The 26,652-nt window shown below is 57.9% G+C and overlaps 1 protein-coding gene across 25 annotated transcripts in view; it reads left to right on the top strand.

Annotated features, from left to right (window-relative positions):
* The window catches only part of TACC2 (transforming acidic coiled-coil containing protein 2), a 208,012-nt gene that overhangs the window by 160,146 nt on the left and 21,214 nt on the right, over nt 1–26,652 (top strand). For 12 of the 25 annotated variants that reach the window (XM_051824267.2, XM_051824261.2, XM_070057109.1 and 9 more), the window contains 7 exons: nt 1,588–1,724; nt 12,338–13,634; nt 15,585–15,620; nt 17,544–17,604; nt 18,684–18,885; nt 24,309–24,370; nt 26,191–26,306. In XM_051824267.2, coding sequence (XP_051680227.2) covers nt 1,588–1,724; nt 12,338–13,634; nt 15,585–15,620; nt 17,544–17,604; nt 18,684–18,885; nt 24,309–24,370; nt 26,191–26,306 — 1,911 coding nt within the window. The remainder of the gene's footprint in view (nt 1–1,587; nt 1,725–12,337; nt 13,635–15,584; nt 15,621–17,543; nt 17,605–18,683; nt 18,886–24,308; nt 24,371–26,190; nt 26,307–26,652) is intronic. The other 13 variants (XM_051824272.2, XM_070057103.1, XM_051824264.2 and 10 more) reach the window with 4 other exon arrangements.

Below are 26,652 nucleotides of genomic sequence, written 5' to 3'. Positions count from 1 at the left end.
GGGAGCTCAGCTGTGCAGATTTCTTGCAGTGTCGGGCTTTGTGGCCAGCACAATCTGTCACCTTCCACCTGCACCTGCAGGGTCACCCTCCGAAAGGGTTCCCCCAGATTTGCCTGCAGAGGTTGTCTGTGCCCGGCAGCAACCCCGAGTGCCTGCCTTCTTGATGGCTGACTTCTCATTGCACGGGGATTCGGATCCGTTTACACCATCCTGAGGCTGCTGCTGCTGCTACACTGGCTGTCCTCAGAGGGAGGTTGGGAGGTTGGGCTCAGCCATGGACCCCTGGGCACCTTTTGCAGGCTAGCAGCTGCTTGCACCCACAGACCGCATCCCAGGCTCAGTGACTGGTGGGGGTGCCTCCCCCAGTTCAGCAGCCACAGGGAGCTGGGCAAGGCAGAAGCTACCTGCTGGGTTTCTTGACCCCAGGGTGAGGCTTTCCTCTGGAGAGCTGCTTCCCCTGGTGCTGGGCAGAGTGGCTTCTCCTCCCCTTCCCTTCTCTCTCTTCCTCCTCAGATTTATTTACTTACTTGAAAAGCAGAGTAACAGAGAGAGGGAGAGACCAAGAGAAAGAGATCTTCTGTTTGCTAGTTTACTTCCTAAATGGCTGCAACGGCCAGTGCTGGGCCAGGAACGCCATCATGGTCTACCACGTGGTGGCAGGGGCCCAAGCACCTGGACCATCTTCCACGGTCTTCCCAGGTGCATCAGCAGGGAGCTGGCTCAGAAGCAGGGCAGCTGGGACTTGAACTGGCACTCACATAGGGGATGCCAGCATCCTAGGTGGCATCTCAGCCCTCTGGGCCTCACACAACACCAGGCACCTGGGCCAGATTGCCTGCAGAGGTTGTCTGTGCCTGGGTGGATTCTCTGTTGGTCCTGTTCTCTCTCTGCATGGAGAGAATTCCCCACAGGCCACACTGCGGGGGCCACGGGCCGTGCTGTGTGACCTGGACTGGTGCACCCTCCTCTGGCTGGCTCTCTGGCTTCCATTCATTCATTCACTCATTCACTCAATGGATGTTCGTTCATTCATTGCCTCCTCTTTTAGGCTTGGTGATCTATGATAAACTGGGCTGGCTGCCTCTGTGGGATTTTCAGCTCCCAGAGAGAAAAGTCATAATATGATTACATGCACGTTAATATGTGTCCACATTAGGAAAAGTGCCGGGAGAGCAGGGCAGTGGTGGGAAGGACGAGGTGGGTGAGATGGGTGGGCGGGCAGGGTGATGGAGAGCTGGGTCCGGGAGGTGGGTTGAGACCCCAGCAGGGCACCGTGCAGACTGCCTCTGCGTCTCTTTGAATCTACACGAGCCATCGTTTGCCAAAGTTCATCACAAATCTGCTTTGTGTGTTTGCCACGAAGTGGACAAGGATGTGGTTCCCGTAGAGCTGAGTTCAGAGCATCCCTCAGTTGGGCACCTTCGAAGCTGGTGGTGAGAGCGGTCCCTGGGATGATTCCTCGTGTCTGTGCCCGGAGCTTGCCCGAGTGCTGAGCCTGAACTCACGGCTGGGGAGTCCGGAGGCCGTGCTGTGCCGCGGGCCGGGCCCTCGGCCGCTGTCTGACCCCACATCTCCTCTCTCCATCAGGAGTTCTGACTCTGAAGAAGCATTTGAAACCCCGGAGTCAACGACCCCCGTCAAAGCTCCACCAGCCCCGCCCCCGCCGCCCCCCGAAGTCATCCCTGAACCTGAGGTCAGCGCACCACCGCCCCCGGAAGAACCAGGTAACCGAGGACGCTGAGCTCCCGGGGCAGCTGCGGCGGCTCCTCCTGGGGCACAGGTGGAGGTGGCGCCCACCCTGAGCCCATCATAGCAGCTGCTGGGGCTTGTTGGCTCTGGGCGGTGTTTCATGTGAGGTGAGCAGGTGCGGTGGGTGACGCTGGGCCTTCTTTGCAGGTGTTTGGGGGAGGCCCTTGGGGGCCTTGCCCTTGAAGGCTCAGTGTCAGTGGGGACAAGTGAGTCACGGAAGTTTCCGGCCTGGTCTTGGATTGCAGTGTGGCTTCTCTCTCCTGTCAGAATACTGGTGACTTCACACTTGTCTTCCAAACCAGAGCCCCCACGGGCATGGGCACCGTGGGCAGTACAGGCAGGGGACCCCGACCCTAAAATGCTTGGGACCTGGTGTCTTGGGATATTTTGGATTTCTTAGAATTCTTTTCAGTGCATAATGAGTTTTCTTGGAAGTGGACTCAAGCCTAAACATGAAATTCGTTTGTTTCGTGCACATCCTGCACACATGACCCGATACTGTGTTTTTAGTGCACCTGCATTTTGGCTGTGACTCATCACACGAAGTCAGATGTGGAATTTTCCACTTGTGGCTTTATGACAGGGCTCACAAAGCTCTGGATGGCTGGTACCGCAGCTCACTGGGCTAATCTCCACCTGCGGTGCCGGCACACCGGGTTCTAGTCCCAGTTGGGGCGCCACATTCTGTCCCGGTTGCTCCTCTTCCAGTCCAGCTCACTGCTGTGGCCCAGGAAGGCAGTGGAGGATGGCCCAAGTGCTTGGGCCCTGCACCCGCATGGGAGACCAGGAAGAAGCACCTGGCTCCTGGCTTTGGTTCGGCGCAGTGCGCCGGCCGCAGCACGCCAGCCATAGCGGCCGTTTGGGGGGTGAACCAATGGAAGGAAGACCTTTCTCTCTGTCTCTCTCTCTCACTGTCTAACTCTGTCAAAAAAAAAAAAAAAAAAAGAAAGAAAGAAAGGAAGTTCTGGATTGTGGAGCACTTCAGATTAGGCACAGTCAGTCTGTAGGCAGGTGAGGAGGAGGAGCCCCTGGTGGTTTGTTCACTCCCCAGTACCCCTGGGCTGCCTCACATCTTATTCTGCGCTCTGCACAGACCTTGATGTTCATTTTAGATGTGGTTATTACGGGGGAGGGAACGGACCTCACGCCCACCTCCACCCCACTCACAAGACTGGGGTTCCTGGGAGTGGGGCCACCCGTCCTGCGAAAATTTAATACCAGGCCTGGAAGAAGGCAGGGCCTGCCAGTGGTGGCCACACAGGCTGGTCAGGGGCCAGCTGGTATTGTCCTCAGACAGGACAGCTCCAGGTCCCATATTTTATCTTTTAAGTTGCTTATTTATTTATTTGTTCATTTATTCATTCAAGGAGCAGAGAGGGAGGGATGGAGAGAGAATGAGAGCGAGAGATCCCATCCATGGTTCACTCCCTAAATGGCCACAACGGCCGGGAACAGAGCTGGGAGCCAAGAACTCAGGCTCTAGGTCTCCCACGTGGGTGGTGGGAACCCAGTCACTGACGTCTCCGTCGCCTCCCGGGGCGGCATCAGCAGGAAGCTGGGACCTGAACCAGGTGCCCCGGAGTGCGGCGCAGGTGTCTTAACCACTAGGCCAGGGCGCCTCCATTCTGGCTGTTCTGGTCACGCCCTCCCCGTAAGGAGTCTGCAAGGCAGGCTCCCTCCAGCTCACACACTGGGTGCTTGCCAGCAGCCCCCTCCGGGGCCCGCCTCTTTCCCCCTCTGGCCCAGCTTCCCGAGAGCAGAGGTTTCTCTGTGCCTGCAGAGGAACCCAGGAAGGGGCAGGGCCCTGCAGGCTGGGAGTCCTCGTGCCTGAGCCAAGGCTGCCCAGGTGAGGATGCAGACGACGGAGGGAGGAGCAGGACGGCCGGCCAGGGCCAGGCCTCCGTTTGTACCCCTGCCTTGGCTGCAGGCCAGGTGGCTGTGAAATCGAATGGCATTTGACCTTGGCTTCCTTTTTATCTGCCCTGGTTCAAGCAGACCATTGTTCCAGAAAGGCTGCACAGCCCCGGGGCTCTGCTCCCCAGCAGCTGCCTCCCCGCTCACTGTGTGGGTGCTGGGGCCAAGGGTTAGCACGGGTTTTCCGAGAGCGGTGCCTTTGCTGGTGTGTGACAGATGCAGTTTTGTGTCCTCTCTTCTCTGGGTCAGCTCAGCGGCCGGCAGCAGGATCTGGATTGTGCCGAGTCAGCACAGACGCTGGCTCCTGAGAGGGTACTGAGTGGTATTTATTTGATTTTACAATGAAGGAGAGGTGGGAGGCTGCCCACGGCCCACCCCCTCCTGTCATTCATATCATAAAGCATGTAAAAATGGATCTCCCATGTTAAATAAATTTATAAAAATTATTAAAAATTTGGGGCCGGCTTTGTGGCATAGTAGGCTAAGCCTCTGCCTGTGGTGCCAGCATCCCTTATGGGCACCAGTTCGTGTCCTGGCTGCTCTACCTCTGATCCAGCTCCCTGCTAATGATCTGGGAAGAGGCCTAAGTCCTTGGGTCCCTGCACCCACATGGGAGAACTGGAAGAAGCTCCTGGCTCCTGGCTTCGGATTGGCCCCGCCCTGGTCCATCTCTGGTCATTGTGGCCATTTGGGGAGTGAACCAGTAGATGGAAGACCTTTCTCTCTGTCTCTCCCTCTCACTGTAACTCTGCCTCTCAAATAAATAAATTAAATCTTTAAAAATATTCATCCACAGGGGCCGGCGCTGTGGCTCACTTGGTTAGTCCTCTGCCTGCAGCGCCTGCATCCCATATGAGCACCGGGTTCTAGTCCCAGTTGCTCCTCTTCCAGTCCAACTCTCTGTTGTGGCCTGGGAGGGCAGTGGAGGATGGCCCTGGGTACTTGGGCCCCTGCAACCGCATGGGAGACCAGGAAGACCTGGCTCCTGGCTTTGGATTGGCGCAGCGCTGGCCGAGGCAGCCATTTGGGGAATGAACCAACAGAAGGAAGACCTTTCTCTCTCTCTCTCTAACTACCTGTCAAGTAAATTTAAAAAAAAAAAATTCACCCACAGTTTTTAATAGAAAGTGGCTGAATGACAAACATTGAAATCTCTAGGTCCGAGCTGCTGTTTTGGTGGATCTGATAGGCTCGTGCCTAAGACTGTGGGATGCTTTAGATAGGAATCTGGTAGGAAAGGATGTGTGGTACGGTGCGTGCCCTCCCCAGAAACCAGGGAGGGTGCAGAGGGGCTGCCGTGGCCCAGGAGGGGTCCTGGTGGCCTGGGATGGGTGGGGGGGCCCGTCTGTCCTTTGTTCCTGGCCTTCCTCCTTGTGCCTCACTTCCTTTCCCACAAAGCAAAGACAAAACCGTTCTCAAAGGCAAACACAAGCCACGCTTCCTGCTTTCTCAGAGGCTGTTTCTGACCGAAGGAGCCTAAGGGGCGCAGGGAAGGGTTTGGGAGCTCCCTTGTCCTGAGCGCCAGCTCTGCCAAGCTTTTTTTTTTTTTTTTTTTTTTTTCCATAGTCAAAGTTACCTGGAGAGAAGGAGAGGCAAAGAGAGGGAGGTCTTCTATCTGCTGGTTCACTCCCCAATTGGCCACAATGGCCAGAGCTGAGCCAATCCGAAGCCAGGAGCCAGGAGCCAGGAGCCAGGAGCTTCTTCCTGGTCTCCCATGCGGGTGCAGGGGCCCAAGGACTTGGGCCATTTTCTACTGCTTTACCAGGCCATAGCAGAGAGCTGAATGGGAAGTGGAGCAGCTGGGACATGAACTGGTGCCTGTATGGGATGCTGGCACTGCAGGTGGTGGCTTTACCTGCTACACCACAGCGCCGGCCTCTGCCAACCTTTGATTGCATCACATGGCGTCTGTGAACTGAGACTTCCCACTTCTCTGACAGCTGCTGTGAGTCTACGACAGTAGGAAATTTAAAGCTGGAGCTTGTCCTTGGGACCCCAGCCTGGGCTGTACAAAGATCCCTCTGGTTGGCTGGCCTTGGGCAAAAATGGCCTCCCGGAAGTAGCATCCTTGTTGGGCTGCTGGCCTGCAGGGGGCACCTCACAGGTGTGAGGCGGTCACCATGCCTGCCTTTGTACTGGGCTGCTGAGCACCATGGCAAAGACAGGACAAGGAAGGAAAGTCCGTCGTTGAGTTTTGCTCTGCGAGGTGCCCAGATGTTGCTAGAGGCGCTGAAAGGACCACGTGAAATAGTGGACGAGGCCTTGGGCTGTGAATAAGAGACGCGACTTTTCCCCCTGGAAGCAGTCGCTCCTTATGTTGGGTCTTGCCTGCGTGCCTGTGCTCCGTGGGACAGAAGGACAGGAGAGGAGTGCTGGGTCTCGCCTTCCGGCTGCCCCTTGTGGGCTGGACCAGGACTCAGCTTGTTGGAGCCTGGTTTTCTTTCTGCAGATGAAGAGGGTGACCTGTGAGTCCTCTGAGACCCCTCCCCTCTGACCACCATGTTGTTAGCATTCCCAGTCGGCCATCAGGGACGTAATTAAGTGTCACGGGGTGCAGTTAATGGCCCCTGTTTAGCACCTGCCCCGAGTCAGACCTGTGTTAGATCTGTTGCAAGGTTCCTCTCCTGCTCTGATGAGAGAATTGCCCCTCGCGCACACAGCACCCCGGATGGTGGACGCCGGCTCCTCTTCCCCAGTGAGCCAGGGAGTTCAGCTGCGCCTCGGCTGCTGTCTCACAGCAGGTGAGGGGCTGTGGGATTGGAGCCCAGGCCTCTCTGACTCCAGCCACACGCTTCCTGTGCAGAAGGCGGGAGCAGGTGCATTTGAGCACCTAGCCCAGTACTGGTACTTAGTAGGTGTGGAGTAAAAGTCGTTGCTGTGCTTGCCGGTGCTGAGCTCTGTGTGGGCGTGGGTGGCTCTGTGCCCCTGTCCTGGGGCAGAGCATGGTTGGGCGGCGGTGTGGCAGGGGAGCCGAGGTGGGCTCCTCCCAGCAGTTGCCCACCTTCCCTGCAGGGATAGCAGTCTGCACCGGCTATGCAGCTTGTTACTCATTGTTGCTGGGGAACCACCAAGCCCTGGGAAAGGCCCACGTGGGGGCCTTGGAGGTGACCAGAGCCACCCTGTGCCCTGTGTTCCTCCATACCTTTCCTCTCTCCCAAGGTCACAGTGGCCCTTGCCCGACTCTGGTGGTAGGTCACTGTCCTGAGATGGACGCAGAGGGAGCTCAGTGCCCTGCCTGACCACACAGCCCCAGCAGCAGGGCACCCTGCTCCTGCTCACTGTCGCTTGCTCCTGTCTCCTTTGAGGGAATTGGGTGCTCGCTGCAGAGACAGGGAGCTCTGCCTAGACACACGGCACCTTCACTGTCCTCCCGTGGTGGACGGTGGCAGACGGGCTCCCTGAGCCTCAACAGGCAGCGCTCTGCTTCCTAGACACACGGCACCTTCTCACTGTCCTCCGGTGGTGGGAGGGTGGCAGACGGGCTCCCTTAGCCTCTTTTATAGGAACACTGATCGATCCATGGGGACCCCACCCTCGCAGCCTGGTCACCTTGCAAAGACCTCACCTCCTGATACGTCCAGAGTCGGGGGAGGATTTCCACATAGCGGTGCTGGGAGGACATGGACGCGTGGGCCACAGCACGCAGCAAGCTGGGTGCCAAGGCCTTCCAGACCCAGGTCTGGTGCCACAAGCACTCAGGCCCTCTTTGGCCAGGCTGCTCCCACCTTTCAGATGCGTGCGTTACATGTGCCCAGGTCTAGGAGGCGACGCTGATGGGGATTCTGAGCTCTGACCAAATGTGGGGACCCCCGTGTGTTAAGGGAAATGCTCAGGTGGGGCAAGTTAGTGTCAGCTGGTGGGGGGTGGACGTGGCCTGGGCAGAAGCTGGCTCTGTTCCCCAGGAGCCCCAGCCATTGAGCCAGAGCTATGGGGGGTCCACAGCCACCAGACCCAAAGCCCTTTTCATCTCAGGATGGGGGGCTGACAGGGAAGCAGGGGCTGTGTAGACAGGTGGGGAACATGAGAGGGTGGTGACCGCACCTGGCCGTGGTAGCCCTGGGCGGCCTGAGTGGGGACACCAAGACCCTGGCAGGGCTCACAGGTGCTTCCCATGGTGACCGTCCTGGAGGGTCCTGACAGCACTGTATGGCCACAGTGGCCCCTGTACCCTCTCTACCAACAGCCAGTGTACCCCAGGATGCTGGGGGGCCCCCACTAATCCCAGGCAGATGACTTAACCTGCTGTCCTGTCCCAGACAACACGTGATGATGATAATACAGCAATAGTAACATTTGGGAGGTGGTAGTGGGGACAGTGACAATGAGGCCCGGCAAGGTTGGGGAACTTGGGCCAAGGTCACGGAGCTGATGAGCGGCAGAGCCATTTCAGCTGCCCTTTATCCGGTTCTGAGCTATCTGGCCCTGCCCTCTGCTGAATCCCAGCATTGTCCTCGTGGTCAGACAAAGCGCTTTTGCAAAGCATCTCATTTCATGGTCACCGTGAGGCCTTAAGGACACTGAAGGGGATGAGCCCCTTTCCCGGCTGAGAAGCAGGAGGGCTGGCCTGGGTCCCAGCACACGTTTGATTGTCGCCCCTGCTCGTCCGTCTCCCCTCCATTCCACACAGGGAACGGTCAGGTCTGCAAATGGACAGCAGCCTGGGTGCTCCCGCTGGGGCCTGGCAGGATGGACGGGGGCCTGTGGGCATCGGGTCCCAGCAGGACAGCAGGCAGGGAAACTGACGCAGGAGAGAAGCAGCAGCCGGCAGAGCGAGACAGAGCAGTGACGTTGGCTGGGCTTGAGGCAGAGCCAGGATCCAGCGCAGGGCCATGTGAGTCCCCTGTGCACCACCCCTTGCCGGGACTGTCACCGTGGCACTCCTGGGCACCTGTGGCTTGTGTTGCAACTGCCCCACCCAGGCTGTCTGCACCCTAGCGAGGGCACATCCGTCAGCCGCTGACAGGTGGATCTGGTGGAAACGGTTGGTTTTCACGAAGAGAATTTCTCATCACTGATTGAGTCAGTGTGGTTAGTAATTGTTGTGACCCACGCGGCCTCAGTCAGGACTTTTTCCTCCCGAGCCTGTGGGATTGACTGTGCTTTGAGAGCAGACGCAAGGGCATGACAGACACCCAGGGAGCAGCAGGCCACAGCGCTGCTGGGCATTGGTCTTGGGGCAGCAGAGAGTGAACAGCAGTGGACCGCAGGGAAGTCAAGGCAGCATGGCCGCCTGCCACTTCTGCGGAGTTTTAGGGCTACTTCCTGCAGCCCTGTGCTTGGGCCACTTGAGGAGGGTGGCTGCGCTGTCTGTCACTGCAGTAGCCCCTTGCCTCCTGCCTCAGGGACGGCAGGGAGACTGTCAGAGAGCCATTCCAGCTCGTGCTGAAATCCCACTCATTCTCGTGGGCAAGTAGACGTGGCCACTGGAGGTTCTGGTATGAGCATAGGCCCAGGTGGAAAGCAGTGCAGGGAGCCAGGTTCCGGGCTTCCCTGACCAGGAGATGCACCTGCGGCCCCTGTTAAATGAGGGGTCATGAGCCCCATCCCAGTCTTGCTGACATTTCTCCAGGGAAGGGCAGGTGGACGGAGAGGCTGAGGTTTTAATGGGCATCTCAGGGGTGTCCAGGCTGGGCAAGTCTGAGAAACACTGACTGCATCACGGGCTTGCTGTGGGCTGCCCAGAGCTGCCAGTGACAAGACCAAGTCATGTTCAGTTTCTCTTGTTAACTTGCTTAAAACAGAGACCTGTCCCCAGGATATATACGAGTTGCCATAGGTTGCTGTTCGTGTCCCTAGAAGGTGTGCAGCTGTGTCCCCTGGGTGTGATATCATTTGCCCTTGACCCAGTGGTATAAGGGTTGTCACTTTTGGCCCCCTGGGCCCAGGGGACCCCTGCCCAACCTGAACTCATTGAGGCAGGGGGAGAGGAAGGGCAGCCCCCTACAGCTGGCAGCAAGTGCATTCCTAGGACGTCCAGCACGGCTCAGGGGTGTGGCGTTAGAGGGGATTGGGTACATCAGCTGTCACTTACTAGCTTTCTCCCTTTCCTTGGCATGCCCTCTTGTTTCCAAATGCATTTGCCCTTTTCTTAACATGGGGGTTTTATTGGCCAGCACTGGTGTTGTGGACAGAGTGGTGTCTGCCCCTACTCAGCCTTCAAGTTCAGTCCCCTTCCCATGTGATTGTATTTGGAAATAGGGCCTTTAAAGAGGTCATCCAGGTTAAATGGGGTCAGAGGGCAGGGCCAGGGAGGCATGGGCCCCAGGACAGGGAGAAGACCTCAGTAGAGACCAAACCTGCCACCACTTCGATCTTGGAACTGTGAGAGAGGCGCTTCTGTTGTGTAAGGCGCTTGGGCTGTGGTCCGTGGTTGTGGCAGCCCAGGGAGACCCATGCAGCTGGAACCCCCTCCCCCCTACCATGATGAAGCACGGATGCTGAGTTTGTCCTCAGACGGAACCTGGAACCTGGAACCTGGAGCCAGCATGATCGTCTTGCTCTTGCCTTCCTTGTGTCCACAGCACACTGCACTGTGGTGGATGTGTGGGAGGCACCCCGGATTATTTGTGAATGAGTGAATGTTAGCACATACCTCATGCAGATATGATACGTGTGTTCAGAGATCCAGAGGGAGGAGGGGCCCTGGGAAACTGCAGGCCGTGTGCGTGGCTGTCAGCTTTAACGGGCAGGGCCCTCCCAGCTCTGTGGGGGACTTCACGGAGCAGCCTGGCCCAGTCACCTCCCAGTAGGAGACAGGAGCTCAGCCGGGAGCCAGGGGCCATGTCTGCAGACGTTTTGGTCACAGCTGGTGGTGGGTAGGGGCTGGGACGCTGCTGGGTGCCTGCAGGGAACAGGCCCGCCCCTGACAGAGATGCGGTGTGGGGCCCTTGATTTAATTAGGAGGTGTCGGTTCTGAACAGGAAGCCGTGCCAAGCAGGCAGCAGCCTTTTCTGGGGGAAACCGAGCAGATGGTTCGGCCACGTATCTGCCAACGGTCGCGTGGTTCGGGGAAATGAGTGGCGTTCGAAGGCTGCTGGGGCACGAGTGGCAGCTCACGGGGGGGGGACGACGGGTACTTGGGCCTGGCTGTGGGAACATTGGCACTGCCTGAGCCTGCCTGCCCTCCTCTCAGGGCCACTTGAAAGCACCTGGTCCTCCCCAGCATCCCCTGGGCCTCTGCCCTCTGCCCTGGGTGTCCCAGGGCCGTAACACAGGGCAGGGGACCAGGTCAGTGCTGCTGGAGGATGGGTGCCCGAGGTCCCGGGGGAAGGGGTGGGGGTGTTTCAGGAAAGAAAGGGGAGGGGGGCCTCTGCTTTTAGGATGAGAAGGGGGCTGTGTGTTTGGTGGCGCTGGAGAGGTCATACGGCAGAGAGCAGAGCCAGGGGCTTCACCCAGGCTCCACGGTTAGGCCACCTAGGAGGGGGAGGGCTTGATGCCAGGACACTCGCCCACGTTTCCGGAAGGGGCTGTCCGCCCAGGAGGCATTTATCGAGCCCGCAGGAGAGCGTGGCCGCTGCAGGAGAAGCAAGGGTAAGTAAGAGCAGCTCCTGGGCTCAGGAGGCTTCAAGTTTCCCTGTGCTCTCATTTCCCATCCTTGATGGGCGTCCTGCACAGAGTGCTCTGGGCAGGCGTGGCCGCGCTGCAGGAAACACCACGTGCACGGGGCAGGCGTGGCCGCGCTGCTCTGAGACGTCCCTGTGAGAGGCCAGCTCGGGGCTAGGTGGGCATTCCCAGCCCTGGCTGGTTGTTGGCACGAGGACAAGGTTGCCAGAGTTAGCAGGGTGCCCAGTGAAACTTGGACCTCAGATGAACATGAGTGACTGGGACGCAGAGTCTTATACTAAAAACATCCATTTATCTGAAATTGAAATTTAACCATATTTATCTGGCTGCTGTGCCAGTGTGTGTGTGTGTGTGTGTGTGTGGTGGGGGGAACAGCAGGAACACAGCACCAAGTCACAGTGGGGCCAGCTCCTCCCTCCTTCCCCTCCCTCCCCTCCTTCCCCTCCCTCCCCTCCCTCCCCTCCTTCCCCTCCCTCCCTCCCTCCCTCTTCCTTCCTTCCTTCCTTCCTTCCTTCCTTCCTTCCTTCCTTCTGCAAAGTTACAGAGAGGCAAAGCCAAAGAGACATTAGCTGGCTCACTCCGCAAATGGCCACAACGGCCGGAGCTGAGCCGATCTGAGGTCAGGAGCCAGGAGCTTCTTCCCGGTCTCCCACGCGGGTGCAGGGGCCCAAGGACTTGGGCCATCTTCTGCCTTCCCAGGTCACAGCAGAGAGCTGGATCGGAAGTAGAGCAGCCAGGACTCAAACCAGCACCCATCTGGGATGCCAGCATCGCAGGCGGTGGCCTTACCTGCTGTGCCACAGCACCGGCCCCTCATCTGACGGCCTGTGTTGTTTGTTTGTTTGGCGTCTTCACCCTGAGGGGTGTGGCCTGCAGGAAGGCAGGGGTCGTGTCTGTTTTGTTCGTTGTCAGATCCCCAGTCCCGGTTGGGCTCTTGGTGGACGTGTTTTGAATGCGTGGTCCGAGGTGTCCCCTCATCAGCCCTCGTGGCTGCCAGTTCACAGAGGAGGGGACAGAGGGCAGAGTTGCCCAGGGTTTGTCGCCCCACGAGGTAGAGGTCTGGCTTGGGATGAGATAGGCCTGCCAGTGACAGCTCTGTCCATCTCCCCAGGATGCAGCTCTGAGACGACTTCCGTCGCCGACGGCCCCCGGCATGACTCGGTGGAAGGCAGCCCTTTCCGTCCTCCCTCGCACTCCTTCTCGGCCGTCTTCGACGAAGACAAGCCGATAGCCAGCAGCGGGACGTACAACTTGGACTTCGACAGCATCGAGCTGGTCGACTCCTTTCAGAGCTCGGAGCCTCGCTCCCCAGACGCCAAGGCCCCGGAGTGCCCCGGGGGTTCGCGGAGGAAGTCCACGGACTCCGTGCCCGCCTGCAAGTCCTCACTGCCCCGCTCCCTCAGCCTGCAAGCTGGTGACTTCGATGGCGCTTCCTGCGCGGCTGGTCCCGAGGCCGCGGCCCTCGCCCCAGATGCCTATGGCACGGGTTCCAGCAGTGCTTCCAGTACCCTTAAGCGAACTAAAAAGCCCAGGCCGCCATCCTTGAAAAAGAAACAGACCACCAAGAAGCCCACGGAAACCCCCCCGGTGGAAGAGACGCAGCCGGAGCCTGCCGGCGAGGGTCCCGTCCTCACCAAGGAGCATGTAGCATCTGAGACAAAAACGGAGCCAGCCAAGCCTGAGGGTTCTCGATCAGCCTCGTCGGAGGAGAGCCCCCCGGAACCTGCCGCCTGCCCGCCGGACTGCGAGGGCGCGGAAGGAGCCAGCGCCCCGGCCTCGGCGGGCGGCAGAGTGCAGAACTCGCCCACCGTGGGGAGGAAAGCCTTGCCTGCCAGCACGGCCCCCGAGGCGGCGGCCGTGACCCCCGCGGAGAGTGGGGGCGCAGGGGACTCCCCCGCCAGAGGGCTCTCGGTGAGGCTGGAGTTCGACTACTCTGAGGACAAGGGTGGTTGGGACAGCCAGGGTGACGGCACGCCTGCTAGCAAAAAGACAGGCAAAAAACCGGTCGCCAAGATGCCCCTACGGAGGCCAAAGATGAAAAAGACCCCCGAGAAACTCGACAACGCTCCTGCCTCACCCACCAGCTCCCCCGCCGAGCCCAGTGACATCCCTATGGCCAAAGGTACCTATACCTTTGATATTGACAAGTGGGATGACCCCAACTTTAACCCCTTTTCATCCACCTCAAAAATGCAGGAGTCTCCCAAACTGCCCCAACAGTCCTACACCTTTGACCCAGAGGCCTGTGATGAGTCCGTGGACCCCTTTAAGGCGTCCTCTAAGACCCCCAGCTCCCCGTCTAAGTCCCCAGCCTCCTTTGAGATCCCAGCCAGTGCCATCGAAGCCGGTGCGATGGACGGGGATGGGCTCAACAAGCCCGCCAAGAAGAAGAAGACGCCCCTCAAGACGTAAGTGCAGGGGTGGCGGAGGGCAGGGTGGGAGGCAGGGGACCCTGGCCGTGAGCCTGCGTAGCCTCTGGCTGCCCCAGCCTCGGCCCTGGTTGCTGTGTGATGCCGTGTTCACGTGCGTTCCACGAGGCGGGTAACATGCGTGCTTTCCTCTGGGGCCGCGGCAGCCTTTGCCCGTCCACACGCTGTTTCAGGGCTCAGCCGTGCTTGATCTTTTGCCTCAGTAAGGTTGGTAGCCGAAGACCGTGATGTTCCACTCGGGGAAGGCTGGGAAGTGCCCCTAGGAGGGAACACCCCCTGTTGGCCACTGACCTCCCTGTTCAGCCTGGAAATCTCTTTTCGGAGAGCCTTGCCTTTGCCAAAAGCCAGGAGATGCCCTTTAAAATATGGTTACCATTCATAGCATTTATTTCTGGCTGTTAAGCAAACCTTAGTCCAGGAGGCAAATGTCGTAGGCGCCAGGAGGCCCCTGGGGGAGAGCTGAGCCGGGTGGGCCCCTGCGTGCACCCTGACCAGCCCTGAAGAAACCTGTCCCCTACCCCCACCCTGTCTCCTTCCCTCTCTCTAGTCACTTTTTCAAAAAGATTTATTTCATTTATTTGAAAGGCACAGTGATAAATACAATATATATGTGTGTGTGCATATATATATATATAGAGAGAGAGAGAGAGAGAAAGAGAGATGGAGAGACAGAGGGAGAGAGATGGAGAGATAGTGAGCGATCAGTCTCCATCCACCAGTTCACTCCCCAAAGCTGCAACATCTGGGGCTGGTCCAGACTGCAGCCAGGAGCCTGGAACGCCTTCTGGGTCTCCCGTATGGTGACCGGGGTCCAAGCACTGGGCCGTCCTCCACTGCCTTCCAGGCCACTAACGGGAAGCCAGATCAGAAGGGGAGCAGCCCAGACTTGGACCGTGCTCCTATATGGCGTGGGGGCGTTGTGGGCATCATCAGCTTAACCCGCCGTGCCGCAACGCTGGCCCCTCTAGGCTCTTTTCTTAGGCAGGAGTCCGAAGGCCTGTAAGTGCAGCAGGGCAACGTGGAGCTGAACGGGGGAGGCCGACCCCGTGGTCCCCCGGAGCTCAGGAGCCCTCGGGCCTTGTGTCTGCCTCGTCCGTGCCCGCAGAGCTCATCCCAGGCTGTGACTCAGCTCTGGCTCGCGTGGCTGCAGGGACCAGGAGTGGTGTGGTGGCTGCTTGTAGCTTTGCCGCTGCCCTGAGACATGTCAGCAGTAACTCAGCAAGGCCGAGACGAATCCCCCGGAGGCAGCGCAGAGAGCGGGCCGCAGTGCTGGCCCCTCTGAGTCTGCCTGGCACAAACAAGAGTGAGTGACCCGTTCACCCTCACCGTGGGCTCCCCTACTCACTGAATGTCTGACATGAGCCTTGGGTTCCTCTGCTCTGTGCGGTGGTGGCTAGGCCTTCCCTGCCAAAAACATCCCCTTATCCCCTTATCCTGGGTCAGTTACCCAACCAGGCTCTTCCTAGAGACTCCAGAAAACCCATGCTGGAAACTTCAGTCTGGAAGAGGAAAAATCCAGAATCTCTCCCACAAGCCCTGCCCTCTCGTCTGTGAAGCAGGTCACTCGTGGCCACCCCTCCTTCCCCGAGATAGCCTGCTTGTAGTCAGTCCCCAGCCACGTGCTTGTCCCGGGGTCGGTGCTAACACAGGTCGGGGAAGTTCACGCCACATCCCCCAGTGTCACCTCTGGAGCAGCTGGGGGCTGTCGGCTCGGAAGACGCCACCCATACCTTGTGGGGTCACGAGACCCCGGAGAGGAGTTGTTCCCCAGCAGTGCCTTTCCAAACTGCCGGCTGCGACCCAGCCTCCCAGGCAGGATCTACAGCGATGGCTCTTGTCTCCTAACCCATTAGGAACTGCTTGTCTGCAGGTGGATCCTTTTTGTCAGTTCCTCTGTCTGTCTCTCTTCTCTTTGTCTTCTTGTCGTAGGATGGTTGAAGATGTGATGTCTGTGTGTTCTCTGTTGTAAGTACATTTAACAGAATCTGCTTCGTATGCCAAACGTGCTTTTTTCTCTGCCTTTTGTTTCTGCTTCCAAGCCTTTTGTATGTCCTGTCCGTGGCTGCTACTGATACGTTTCCGTGGCGGGCTTGGGAATGACGGGGCACGGGGCTCCCAGCAGCAAGGTTCTTTTGCCGTTTCATGGTGATTAGCATAAATGAGACTGCTTGGCTGTGCAAACGTGATTATCCAACATCTGCCTGCTTGTTGGGAATGAAACTTTTCCCCTCCCCAGTGCATATTGGATGTCTTCATCTGAAATGCATACATTCTTTTTTTTTTTTAGCTCCTCCTTCCATTCTTTCACTTAAATGGGACAAGCAGGCGATTGCTTTCACTAGCATGGTGGCTTCATGTTCAAACGGCCGCCCTGCCTAAGCGCAGGCGGTGACTGCCCAGGCAGTCTCCAAGCCCATGAGACACAAAGTTGGGGCCGTGCCACGTGGAGGCCCGCAGGAGCATCCTGAGGTCCGGGGTCAGCTCCCAGGTGGAGCGCATGGCTGTGAGAGCCATCGCCAGGCTGCCCTGGGCCAGGGCCTTGGTCCTCCAGCCGGGTGCCAGCATGCCCCAGCCGCCATCCGTGCTGACCGCCTCTGTGTCTCTGCTGGCCAGCAGCGATCTTGTGGGTGGCACTCAGGGTTCCAAAGACGCCTGCTTTTTCCTTGTCCTTACGAGGGCAGCTGCCCTGGTCCCATGCGTCTGGAAGCCCCAGGCCCGAGTGGCGTCTCTCAGGCTGTCTTCTGCCCAAGGGATTTCTTTAGGATTTTCAAGCCATTTAGCAATTACAAAATACAGTTGCCTCCTCATATGCATGAATAAATATGTGCTTCAAGCTGCGATTGCACTATGGCAGATGCCATAAATGCTGGAAAGAGCCACTTACAGCCCCTTTTCATGACTGAATGCCATTGTTGGAGCATTTTATTCGAGAGAACACAGGGAAGGAACTTGAATGTCAACCTGCTCTGCCCATCCAGTTAGTGTGGAGAGCTGGAGAGGGTGATGGGGTCTCAGGTGAGGGACCCTCCCCACCAAAGCCCTTGCTTAGTTGGGAGTGGACCAGCCTGGGAGCTGGGGCAGGGGCCGGTCTGCAGGGTGGAGAGGGCCTCTGTCCTGGCCGTGGAAGTGGTTCCTGACCTGCAGTGGACCTCATGGAGCCATTCATGCTGAAGTCGTCCCTTCCTCCTGGGCTCCGCCGTCCCCGCCCCTCAGGAGCCTGGTCCGATGTTCCCTTTGCCTCGCACCCCCCCCCCATTATGTATATGAAGGTGACCAGGAGGCTCCAGAGAAGAGACTCGTGGATCTTGTCCCTCAACCAGTGATAGGGAGGCGTGAAAGGTCATCCCACCCCCAGCCCTGCCTTGGGACAGAGTCCCTTGTAGTAGGCTCAGCGTTCCTGTGAGTGGGCAGGGCTCTGTGCATCTCCCCGAGGTCCAGAACTTCCTGTGTCTGCACAGGTCCTTGGGCTGTTTGTGAAGGGCTGTCTGCAGATGGGATCCTGTGCTTTGGTGTCCTGAGCCTGGGGCTCCTCCCTCTACCTGAGTTGGCTCTGACATTCTGGAAGAGTCGGGGTGAATTAATCCACTCCCCAAAACTTTGCTTTATAAAATAAGAACATTTAGTTAAATTTAGCATCATTTTCTGGGTCAGCTCTCCAAAATGGCATCTCTTTAAGGATTTCCAGCTTGATGGATTTATTTCTCTTGAGGGCAAAAATAATATCTGTGAAAAAAAAAATTAAGGAAGTGGTGTTGGCATGGACCGGGCGGCTGGTGCGGGGGGGTGTGGCCAGACAGCTCAGCAGAGGCGGGGCTGAGCCTGCTCGTGTTGTTCTAGAGTGTTCTGCGCCCCTGTTCCTTGTGTTCACATTTTCCATTTTGTTTCCAGTGACACATTTAGGGTGAAAAAGTCACCAAAGCGGTCTCCTCTCTCTGACCCACCTTCTCAGGTACGATGTCGCCTCCATCTCTGTTTATGGCTCACCTGGGGAGGTCGCGCTGCTGCCGGGTGCACAGGTGTCCTTGGTCATGCTGATCGTGGTCCCAGAGCCCCTCCTGCCTCCCACACCGAGGCTGCTCCGTGTCTGTCCTTCACCTTGGGGAAGATCCGGGTGTGTCCCGAGAGTGGGAAGGAACGCCGGGAAGAGGGAAAGCATCCCTTGGGTTCTGTGGGAGTCCTGGGCCTGTTCTGGTCGTGAATCTGCTGGAGCGGATCTGACTTTCAAGTTCAGAAAGTCTTTGGAGATAAATGAATACGGAGGAAACAAAACCGGGGAGAGGGAATAGCTAAATACCAGAGTACTTCTAAAAGCTCATGGAACTTATAACTGAAAGATAAGCTTATTCGGGCGTGGGAGATTTGGAAACCCATGCATGATTTTCTCTTAATATGCGTCTTCCACGAACCTTTTGAAGACCGCTTGTGTGTTCCGTGTCTTGTACCCTGGTCACCCTCAAGCCTGTTTGCCACACCATTTGGGGGCTATTTCCAGGTCACAAAACATACAAACCCCATAATCCTCCAAGTCCAAGCCAACAAAACTTCAGCTGCAGACCCCAGACCCAGGAAGAGGGTCCCCATCACAGCTCATCCCACTATATCCTGTTCCGCGCCACGGTCTCCTGCAGACATGGGTCAGACCACCTTTGCTCGGCCTCCAGAGAGTAGCAGGAGGATTGTCAGGCGGTGCTGGCTGCCAGGGGCCGGCGAGCCGGGGGCGCTGGTGACTGGCACAGCAGCTGTAGTCCTAGAGCTGGCAGGAATGTCTCAGACAGCCAGAGCCCAAGATAGTGATTTTTGTTTATTTGTTTGTTGGAGCCCACGGTCACTCCCAGAAACGCACCTGACACTCAGAGAGAAAGGATGTGTTTCTTGGGAACCATGTGGAGCGGGGCCCGAGGAGAACCCGCGGTGGATGTCGGCAGGGACCTGTCCCGCGTCAGGGGGCCCAGACCCTGGGCCGGGTGCAGTTTGGTTCCTGAGCGGGAGACTGATTGAGGGAAGACACTGCTTCCTTTGCCCGCCCAGGACCCCACTCCGGCTGCGACGCCGGAGACACCGCCGGTCATCTCTGCCGTGGTCCACGCCACAGACGAGGAGAAGCTGGCGGTCACCAACCAGAAGTGGACATGTATGACGGTGGACCTGGAGGCCGACAAGCAGGATTTCCCGCAGCCCTCGGACCTGTCCACCTTCGTCAACGAGACCAAGTTCAGTTCCCCCACAGAGGGTAAGCAGTGCGGGGGCCGGCAGGGCGTGGAGGGCTGGGAGAGGAAGTTCTCAGCCGGTGACCACACTGCTCTGGGTCCCGTCTGCACATCGCCCCCAAGGCTTGCAGCCGAGGCTGCCTTTGAAGACGGCCGGAAACTCCGCCAGCTGTCCTCCCCCTGAGACACCTCTAACAAGCAGCACAGTGCCCTGTGTACCGAGGGGCCCTCTGTGCATTCCTGGCCGTGTGCTTCTTTCCTTTTGTGATTTTGAAAGACCCAGTGCTAAGGGAGCATCATGCTAGCCTAACGCTCAGTGTAGGCCCCTCCTGTCTGGGGTCTCTGGGTGCCCCTTCTTGGGTGTTCAGATACACAGGCCACACAGAGGTCCACCCCAGCTTGCTGACGGGGTGCGATTCCTTCCTGGGGGCCCCAGGCACTTTGCGGAGCTCAGTAGCCGGTCTCCTCCTGCTGCCGTCTGGGTCTCAGGCTTGAGTCAGCACAGCATGACTGGGTGAATCAAGAAGTGCGTAGAGTTGCTTCCCACACAGAGGCCCCTGCATATGGGCTCCCATGACTCCTGAGCTGCTAGGAAGGTGGCTGGAGCTGCCTCCTGCAGGGTGCAGCTGTCCTTGGCGTCCCAGTGCACACACCCCTACCTGAGTCTTAGCTCAGGGCCGGCGTCTCCACCCTCTGGCTCACGTGATGGGTGTGAGTTTCCTTCCAAGATCTTGATTGGTCGCCACGTCTTTGCTGCTACCAAGACCTCCGTGCAGCGACCTCCCCCGTCTGGGCTGGGCAGGGCAGGGGGTGGTGAGTGCCGGCTTCTTGTGCCACAATCCGGCTTCTCTTGGAGGTGTCCCGTGTGTCCGTGAGACCTCATGGTGGAACCGGGTGCTTTTGTGGTCAGATGCATTTCACGGGTGAAATCGTGTCTTCAGAATGTTGGATTCTTCTCACCCCACAAAGCTGCCTTTCCATACGTAGCCATGAGAAGATGACCCTGTGCGTGTGTGTGTGTGTGTGTGTGTGTGTGTGTGTGTGTATATATATATATATATATATATATATATATATATATATATAGGACTCCTGGCCCTTTCTGCAAAAGAGAGCCTTTTTGGTGAGCTGTCAGGTTGGCCCCCTGGCCTGGTGTTTGGGAGGCTTACGAGTGACCTCTCCCTAACCCGCCACCTGAGGCCCCAGGACCTGGCCCTGGCCCCGGCCCCCTGCAGATCCTCGTCTCCCTCTGCACTCACACCTGAGCCACAGGCCTCACCTGCATGGAATCTTTCCCCTGGATCCCCTCACCCAGCTGCCAGCCCACCCCGGATGTTTCCCATCCTGGCCTGTCTCAGGCCAGCCCCCTCCCAGCCTTTCCCTGGTGGCTCCCGGACAGCCAGGCCGTGTGTTTGGTCACGTAATGCTTCCGTGAGGACCTGGGTGTGTTTCTCGCCTCCCTCCTCAATTGTGTCTCCATGGCACGAGCTCTGTCTGGTTCCTCTGGGTGTTCCCCCAGCCCCTGAGCTAGTGATGACTAAAGAGATCTGTGAGAAAGGAAGTGCAAGGCCAGGCAGGTGCACAGCTCCGTGTCAACTCAGCGGACTTGAACTCTGCAGCAGACGTCGCCTGCGTGGGAGGGGTGTCGTCCCTGCAGTGGCGCAGGACGTGCGAGCACGGGCGTTGGTCTTGGCCATTGAGGCTTCCTTGCTGGTTCACACCACTGGAGCTTGAGACAAAGCTTCTGACTGTCAGAGAAAACCGAGAAAGGCCAGTCTGGACTTGGCGTGGTGTAGGAGAATTCAGAGGCGTGGAGGTCGGGATGGGGGTGTAGGAATGAGACAGGCGCCTAGAGCAGGAAGGGGCTCGCCCAGTGTCTCAGCACCCAGCCACTGGGCTCTCTGCCGCCCACTCCTGGAGAAGGAGGCTGTTGAACCAACCGGGCTTCCCTGCCTGCGTGTGTGAGAGTGGTGGTGAACAGCCTCATGTTGCCTGTAGCATTTCAACACAGCCCCGCATGGAACAAGTTTAGAAAGATGCCCAGGTGACCACAGTCCTGCGTTTGGACCATAATTGTGTCCACTCTCGGTGACACTCACCGTCTTCTATTGATTAAGAAAGCCCCGGACCAGCCACTCTGCACGTCTGTTCAGCAAGTGCCTTGCTCTGAGGTGCGACCTCATTCAGCGCAGGGTCGTGGGATGACACCTCCCCCTGGGCCCCTAGGGATGCAGAGATTAGGAAGCACTGGGCTTCCCAGCTGCTGAGCGCTCCCCTGCCTGGGGCCCCCAGACCCTGGGGGGCCATTTGCAGGTGGTTTTAGATTCATGAGTCTGGGTGGCCGTTGGTGCCCACCTGGTTCCCAGCTCCGTCGGTGCTTTCCTTCCCGTGTCCACTGGGGGAAGGTGTCCTCCTCCGGAGCCTAATGGTGGCACCGCTGCCCCATGACGCACACCGAGAAGGGAGACAGCAGGGAGCAGCAGCAGATCTGATCATGGTCCTTTCATTTCTGTGACTCATTGTAGTGCTTTTATCCTCTCCTTTTTTTTTTTTTTTTTTTAAGATTTATTTACTTACTTGAGAGAATTATATAGCACATTCACATGCCAGAGAGAGGAGAGAGAGAGAGAGAGATCGCGCATCTACTGGTTCCTTCCCCAGATGGCTGGGGCTGGGCCAGGTTGAAAGCCGGGAGCCTAGAGCTGCATTCGGGGCTCCCACAAGGGTGCAGGGCCCAAGGACTTGGGCCATCTTTTGCTGCTTTTCCAGGTGTATTAACAGGGAACTGGATAGTAAATGGAGCAACTGAGACTCCAACCCTCGCCCAGTAGGGGATGCCAGCATCGCAGGCAGCAGCTTAACCGGCTGTACCACAGTGCCAGCCCCAGAATTTTCTTACCCTGTTCCATCTTATCCTGCAAGATGCAGGCACTTGGGCTCCATTTTCCAGAGAAGTCAATAGGCGTAGAGCAGCGTGGATGAGTTGGCCTCCCGGGTCCAGGGAGTAGAGGACTGAACTCCCCTGCACTCTTCGGGGCCCCAAGCCAAGCTCTAGCCAGTAGAGTCTGTTGCAAACAGCTGTCAAGCCTCCTGGCTGCGCTGGGCCCCCGGGTGAATGAGTACCTGGAATGCCCTTGGATAGGGCGGAACCTGCAGAAAATAGCCTTGGGCCCCTGGTCCTGCAGCGTCCGAGGGGAACGATCTTGCAGTTCTGTGGGGGACCCTGCTCTGGGTGGAGGGCGATGTGCCACTGGTGCCATTGGCATGACACCTTCCTGGCCTGCCAGCAGCGTGTGGCCTGGTGTGAAAATGGAGCTAAAATTGGACATGGCTGTGCTCCCCACGCCTGCCCTGGGAGGCTCAAATCGAAAGCAGATGAGCGGGATGTGAGGCGCAGTGTCAGGAAGATGCTTCTTCAGCATGTTGGAGATCACCCCAGATGACAGGAAGAGGTTTTCTTCCGCTTGCGTCCTGCCCAGGCCACTTGGTAAATTATAAATGAGGGCCCAGGGGCTGTGAGCAGCAGTGGGGGACAGGTTCTGAAGGAGCGTCTCCGAGTGTCTGCCAGGCACCTGGGACTGCAGTGCCCACGCAGAAGGCGGCCGCGGAACCAAGGCTGTTGGATGCAAGTGTGTCTCGGCGACAGAGCACCCCGTTTTGGTACTGCCTGGTGTGGCCCCTGAAGGGAAGGATGGGAAACCCAGGGCAATGGCAGGGGAGACCCCTGGCAGGGGGGGGAAGAAGGCAGGTAAGTGAGCTTAGTGACCCAGGCCCACACAGATGCACTTGCCAGGAAGTGCGCTGGGCTCCCGGTGGGAGGCTGTGCCGAGGTGGACAGTGCTCCCTGGCCACGGGTCCCTGGTAAAGCCTGTGGCAGGCCCTGGCTTGTTTGGCACAGTGCTGGTGCCGTGCACCGTGTTGGGCTGTGCTGGCAGAGTCCTCCCAGGTAACCTGGGCTGATCGGACTGGCCCTGCTCCTGGCGGCTGGAAGGAAGCACTGTCTCCCCATGGCCTTCTCCAGGCTACACAGCACATTAAGGTGGCCATTCTGGGTCCTCCCTTCAGAAAGGGACAGTCCTGGAAAAGGCCTGGGGATCATCTTGCCCCTCGCTGCCCCCCCCCCCCCCCCCCCATTTCTCAGGTGAGGAAGATCTTCCGTCTTCTTTGGCTACGGCGTGGCTGTCTCGCGTCCCAGTGAGCGCCACCCCAAGGCTCCAGTGTGTGCCCCAGGCTCTGCTGTGCTTTCCCAGGGATGCTCGGCTGGTGGTCCAGGCACACGGGAGGCAGGAAGCCTTTCTGGATGTTTATCAGCCAAACCACCTGCGGGCTTGCTGTACCGAGGACACGCGGAGAGGCCTAGAGAGTTGTCCACGTGCTTGTCTGCGTGCTTGGGCACGTGTGTTCGTTCAGCTGCAGCCGTGCAGGCTGGCGGGTTTGAAGAGTCTTTGAGGAAATATGTCAACTCAAAGTTTAGATTGAAGAATTGTTTTTTCCAGTGACGCCTTCAACATATGCAGAAGTAAGGGGGATTTAGGTCAGAACTGCCCTTTGTATTTATTTTCACCTAAAAAATATGAGGCCTTAAGCCCCAGGGATCAGTGCAGGTGCTTTTGCATAGCAGGTTTCCGAGCAGGTCGTGGGCACGTCTTGTGGACAGCTTGTAGCTCCGGCTTAGGGCTTTTGCAAGGTCACAGTCATTTCCGTCTCCCGCCTCATCGCACCTGCTCTGCCTGGTGTGGGCCTCAGTCTGTTTGCTAGATGGGAAGTTCAACTGAGCAGCAGGGTGGGCTCTCCACAGGGAACCATCAGGTGCCTGAGCCTGACTGTGAGGCTTCTAGTCTCTGAATACCTAGAATTTTCTTTGCAGCCTGAAGTCGCCTTTCAATTTGAAATAGGTCACCTCTCCACCTTCTTGGATTGTCAATAGTCTTTGCATTTGGAAATTTTACTTTGGATAGAACTTGGGGAATGTTCCAGGTGGCTGGCAAAGCTTCTCTGACTTGCAACGCTGGGGGAGCAGCGTCTGCCCTTTGGTTGCTTCTGATAGGGACTGGAGCAGGATTCATGGAGGCAGTATGGATCCAAGTCCGGCGTGTCATCAGGATGTATCACTGATGCGAGAGTCACAGAGAAAACCAGCACCCAAAATGCACATGCTCTGATCCAACAGCTTTGTCCAAAAACTGTCCACGGCCACACCTGTGCTTGGTCGTGGTTTGGTGTCTCCGGGCCCTTAGACCTCTCACAGCAGAGTTGCCTGTATAAAAGCTGTCTGCCGATTCTCGGAACGGGGCTGAGTTAAGCCTCCTGGGCCGGCAGCACCAAGTCTCCGGAGTCCGTGGGCTTTCGCAGACGTCTCAAAACTTGCTCTAAGCTGCGCCCTGCCCAGCTCAAGGCTTCCCATCTTTGTCTCTGGCACTGACTTCACTTTTTGTTTCTTTGGCAGAGTTGGATTACAGAAACTCCTATGAAATCGAATACATGGAAAAAATCGGCACCTCCTTACCTGTAAGTCCTTCCTGCCCTGTCCGCTGGGCAGAGTGTCCTGGGCACACTGTGATGGGGACTGGGGTGGGGTCGGAGCTCAGCCCACTCCGTTTGGCATTCACCGGCAGGAAATGCCGCGGTGTTGGCAGCCTTCCTGTGGAATGACTTCCCTGCACTGAGAAGGAGCAGTCAGAGATATCTTTTTTTTTTTTTTTTTTTTGACAGGCAGAGTGGACAGTGAGAGAGAGAGAGACAGAGAGAAAGGTCTTCCTTTTGCCGTTGGTTCACCCTCCAATGGCCACCTCGGCTGGCACACCGTGCTGATCCGAAGGCAGGAGCCAGGTGCTTCTCCTGGTCTCCCATGTGGTGCAGGGCCCAAGGACTTGGGCCATCCTCCACTGCCTTCCCAGGCCATAGCAGAGAGCTGGCCTGGAAGGGGGACAACCGGGACAGAATCCAGCGCCCTGACCGGGACTAGAACCCGGTGTGCCGGCACCACAAGGTGGAGGATTAGCCTATTGAGCCGCAGTGCCGGCCAGAGATATCTTTTTAAAGTGTACTTACTAATAGCCGTTTTCTACAAGCTGATTGCCAGACGTCACAGGTGTTACAGGGCAGTAGCCTTCCCCTGTTCCGTTTCGTGGGGTTATGATGGGCGGGTGGCCGTCCCAGGGCATTTTGTTCCTTGCTGTGCCCTTGTCCAGTGATGCCCTCGGGGCCTGGGAGTGCTCGGGAGGACCAGTAATGGCTGGGAACGTGCTACACTTCTCTTCGGCAGATGTGTTAGATGCTTCTGCAGCTTGCTGGTGGGAGGTTGGGTGGGACATTGTATCCATCCCAAGCGCCAAGTTGGTAAAGTCACAGCTCCGAGGCAGAGTACGTGCCTTTGTCCTCATCTCTTAGTGAGCTGCTGACCATTGAGGTCACAGCTGGGCCTCAGTGGAGGGGGCCACATAAATCAGAGAATTCAAAATCCAAAATACTCCAGAACCCAAAACCTTCGAGGCCTCATGGGGAATTCCAGACCTGACCTCCTGTGACGGGGCATAGTCAGACTGCTTAGAAACAGCATAAGTAAAATTACCTTCCGGGTGTATAAATAAGATACACGTGAAACGTAGGTGAACTTTGTGTTTGGACTTGGGTCCCTTCGTCATGGTAGCTCATGCATATGCAGATCTCAAATTCTAAAAATCCAAAAAGGTCCAGACGCCCAGACCCTTCTGTTCGCCCTGTGCCAAGGGCAAGACGCTACTGCTGCCATGGAGCACGCGTGGGTGTCGGTCACAGGTTTGGATGAAGCCTCAGGGGCCCCTCGGGCACTGACTGCTCCTGGCAGGTCGTGGCCGCGTTTTCTGGAGCGACCCTGCCCGTTCCCTTCTCGCCTGCATCCACTGAAAGGAAACCCTGTCCCTTCAGGCTGAGCCCTTTCACCTCCACTTGTCAGTGCCCCAGGGGTGATGCTCGTCCCGTTGCCTTGTTGTGTTGCCCCCTCTCCCCCCGTTCGTCTGTGAGAAGTCCCACCTGGGAGCTTACCTAGCCCCTGCTGACCTGCGGTGCCCGGCTCGGTTCCTGGCCCGGTAGGCGTGGATGGGCAGAGTCCCGCACGCTGGCCCCTCTGGGGCCCTTCTGCCTCGTCCGCGTGCGTTCCTGCCCGCACCAGGTTGCACTTTCTGAGCCTCCACCCTCCCTAGCCAGCCTAGCTTTCTCCTCTCCTCTTGTTGGCTTTGGGAGCACGACGGGTTCTTTGCTCCTCTCTGGCGAGTGCCTGCTCTTGGTTTTCCATCCTGGTAGCGTGTTCGGCCAAGGTGCCCGGCTGACCTGTGATTTTAATCCCCCAGCAGGACGATGACGCCCCGAAGAAGCAGGCCTTGTACCTCATGTTTGACACTTCTCAGGAGAGCCCCGTCAAGTCTCCTCCTGCCCGCGTGTCGGACTCGCCGACGCCGTGTTCAGGGTACGACCACGTGCTGAGAGCTCGGAGCAGCCCGGAGGCCCCACGGTCCCCGAGCCCCTTTGCACTGTCATCGGTGCTTCATCCCTTTAGCGGGGGTTCTCCGCGTGCCCACAGGGAAGTCAACGCCTTGGTCGCTGGGTTTTCCCCTGGGGTGACGTCCTTTAAGCCCTGGCTGTGAGATGCCCTTGTCTGTCCCGTGCACCCAAGAGTCGATTCCGTCATTTGTTGCAGGGCGCAGCACAGTGCAGGGTTCGGAGTCCTGGTTGTGGGACCTCATGGGATTTACGTGACCCTGCTGCACCTCCGTCTCCTTGAGTGGGGAGGAGTAAAACTGAACTTGGGGGGA

The sequence above is a fragment of the Oryctolagus cuniculus genome, chromosome 15 (genome assembly GCF_964237555.1).
Source record: "Oryctolagus cuniculus chromosome 15, mOryCun1.1, whole genome shotgun sequence".
In the NCBI taxonomy this organism is placed as follows: Eukaryota; Metazoa; Chordata; class Mammalia; order Lagomorpha; family Leporidae; genus Oryctolagus; species Oryctolagus cuniculus.
This window is presented reverse-complemented; position numbering and strand designations above follow the sequence as displayed.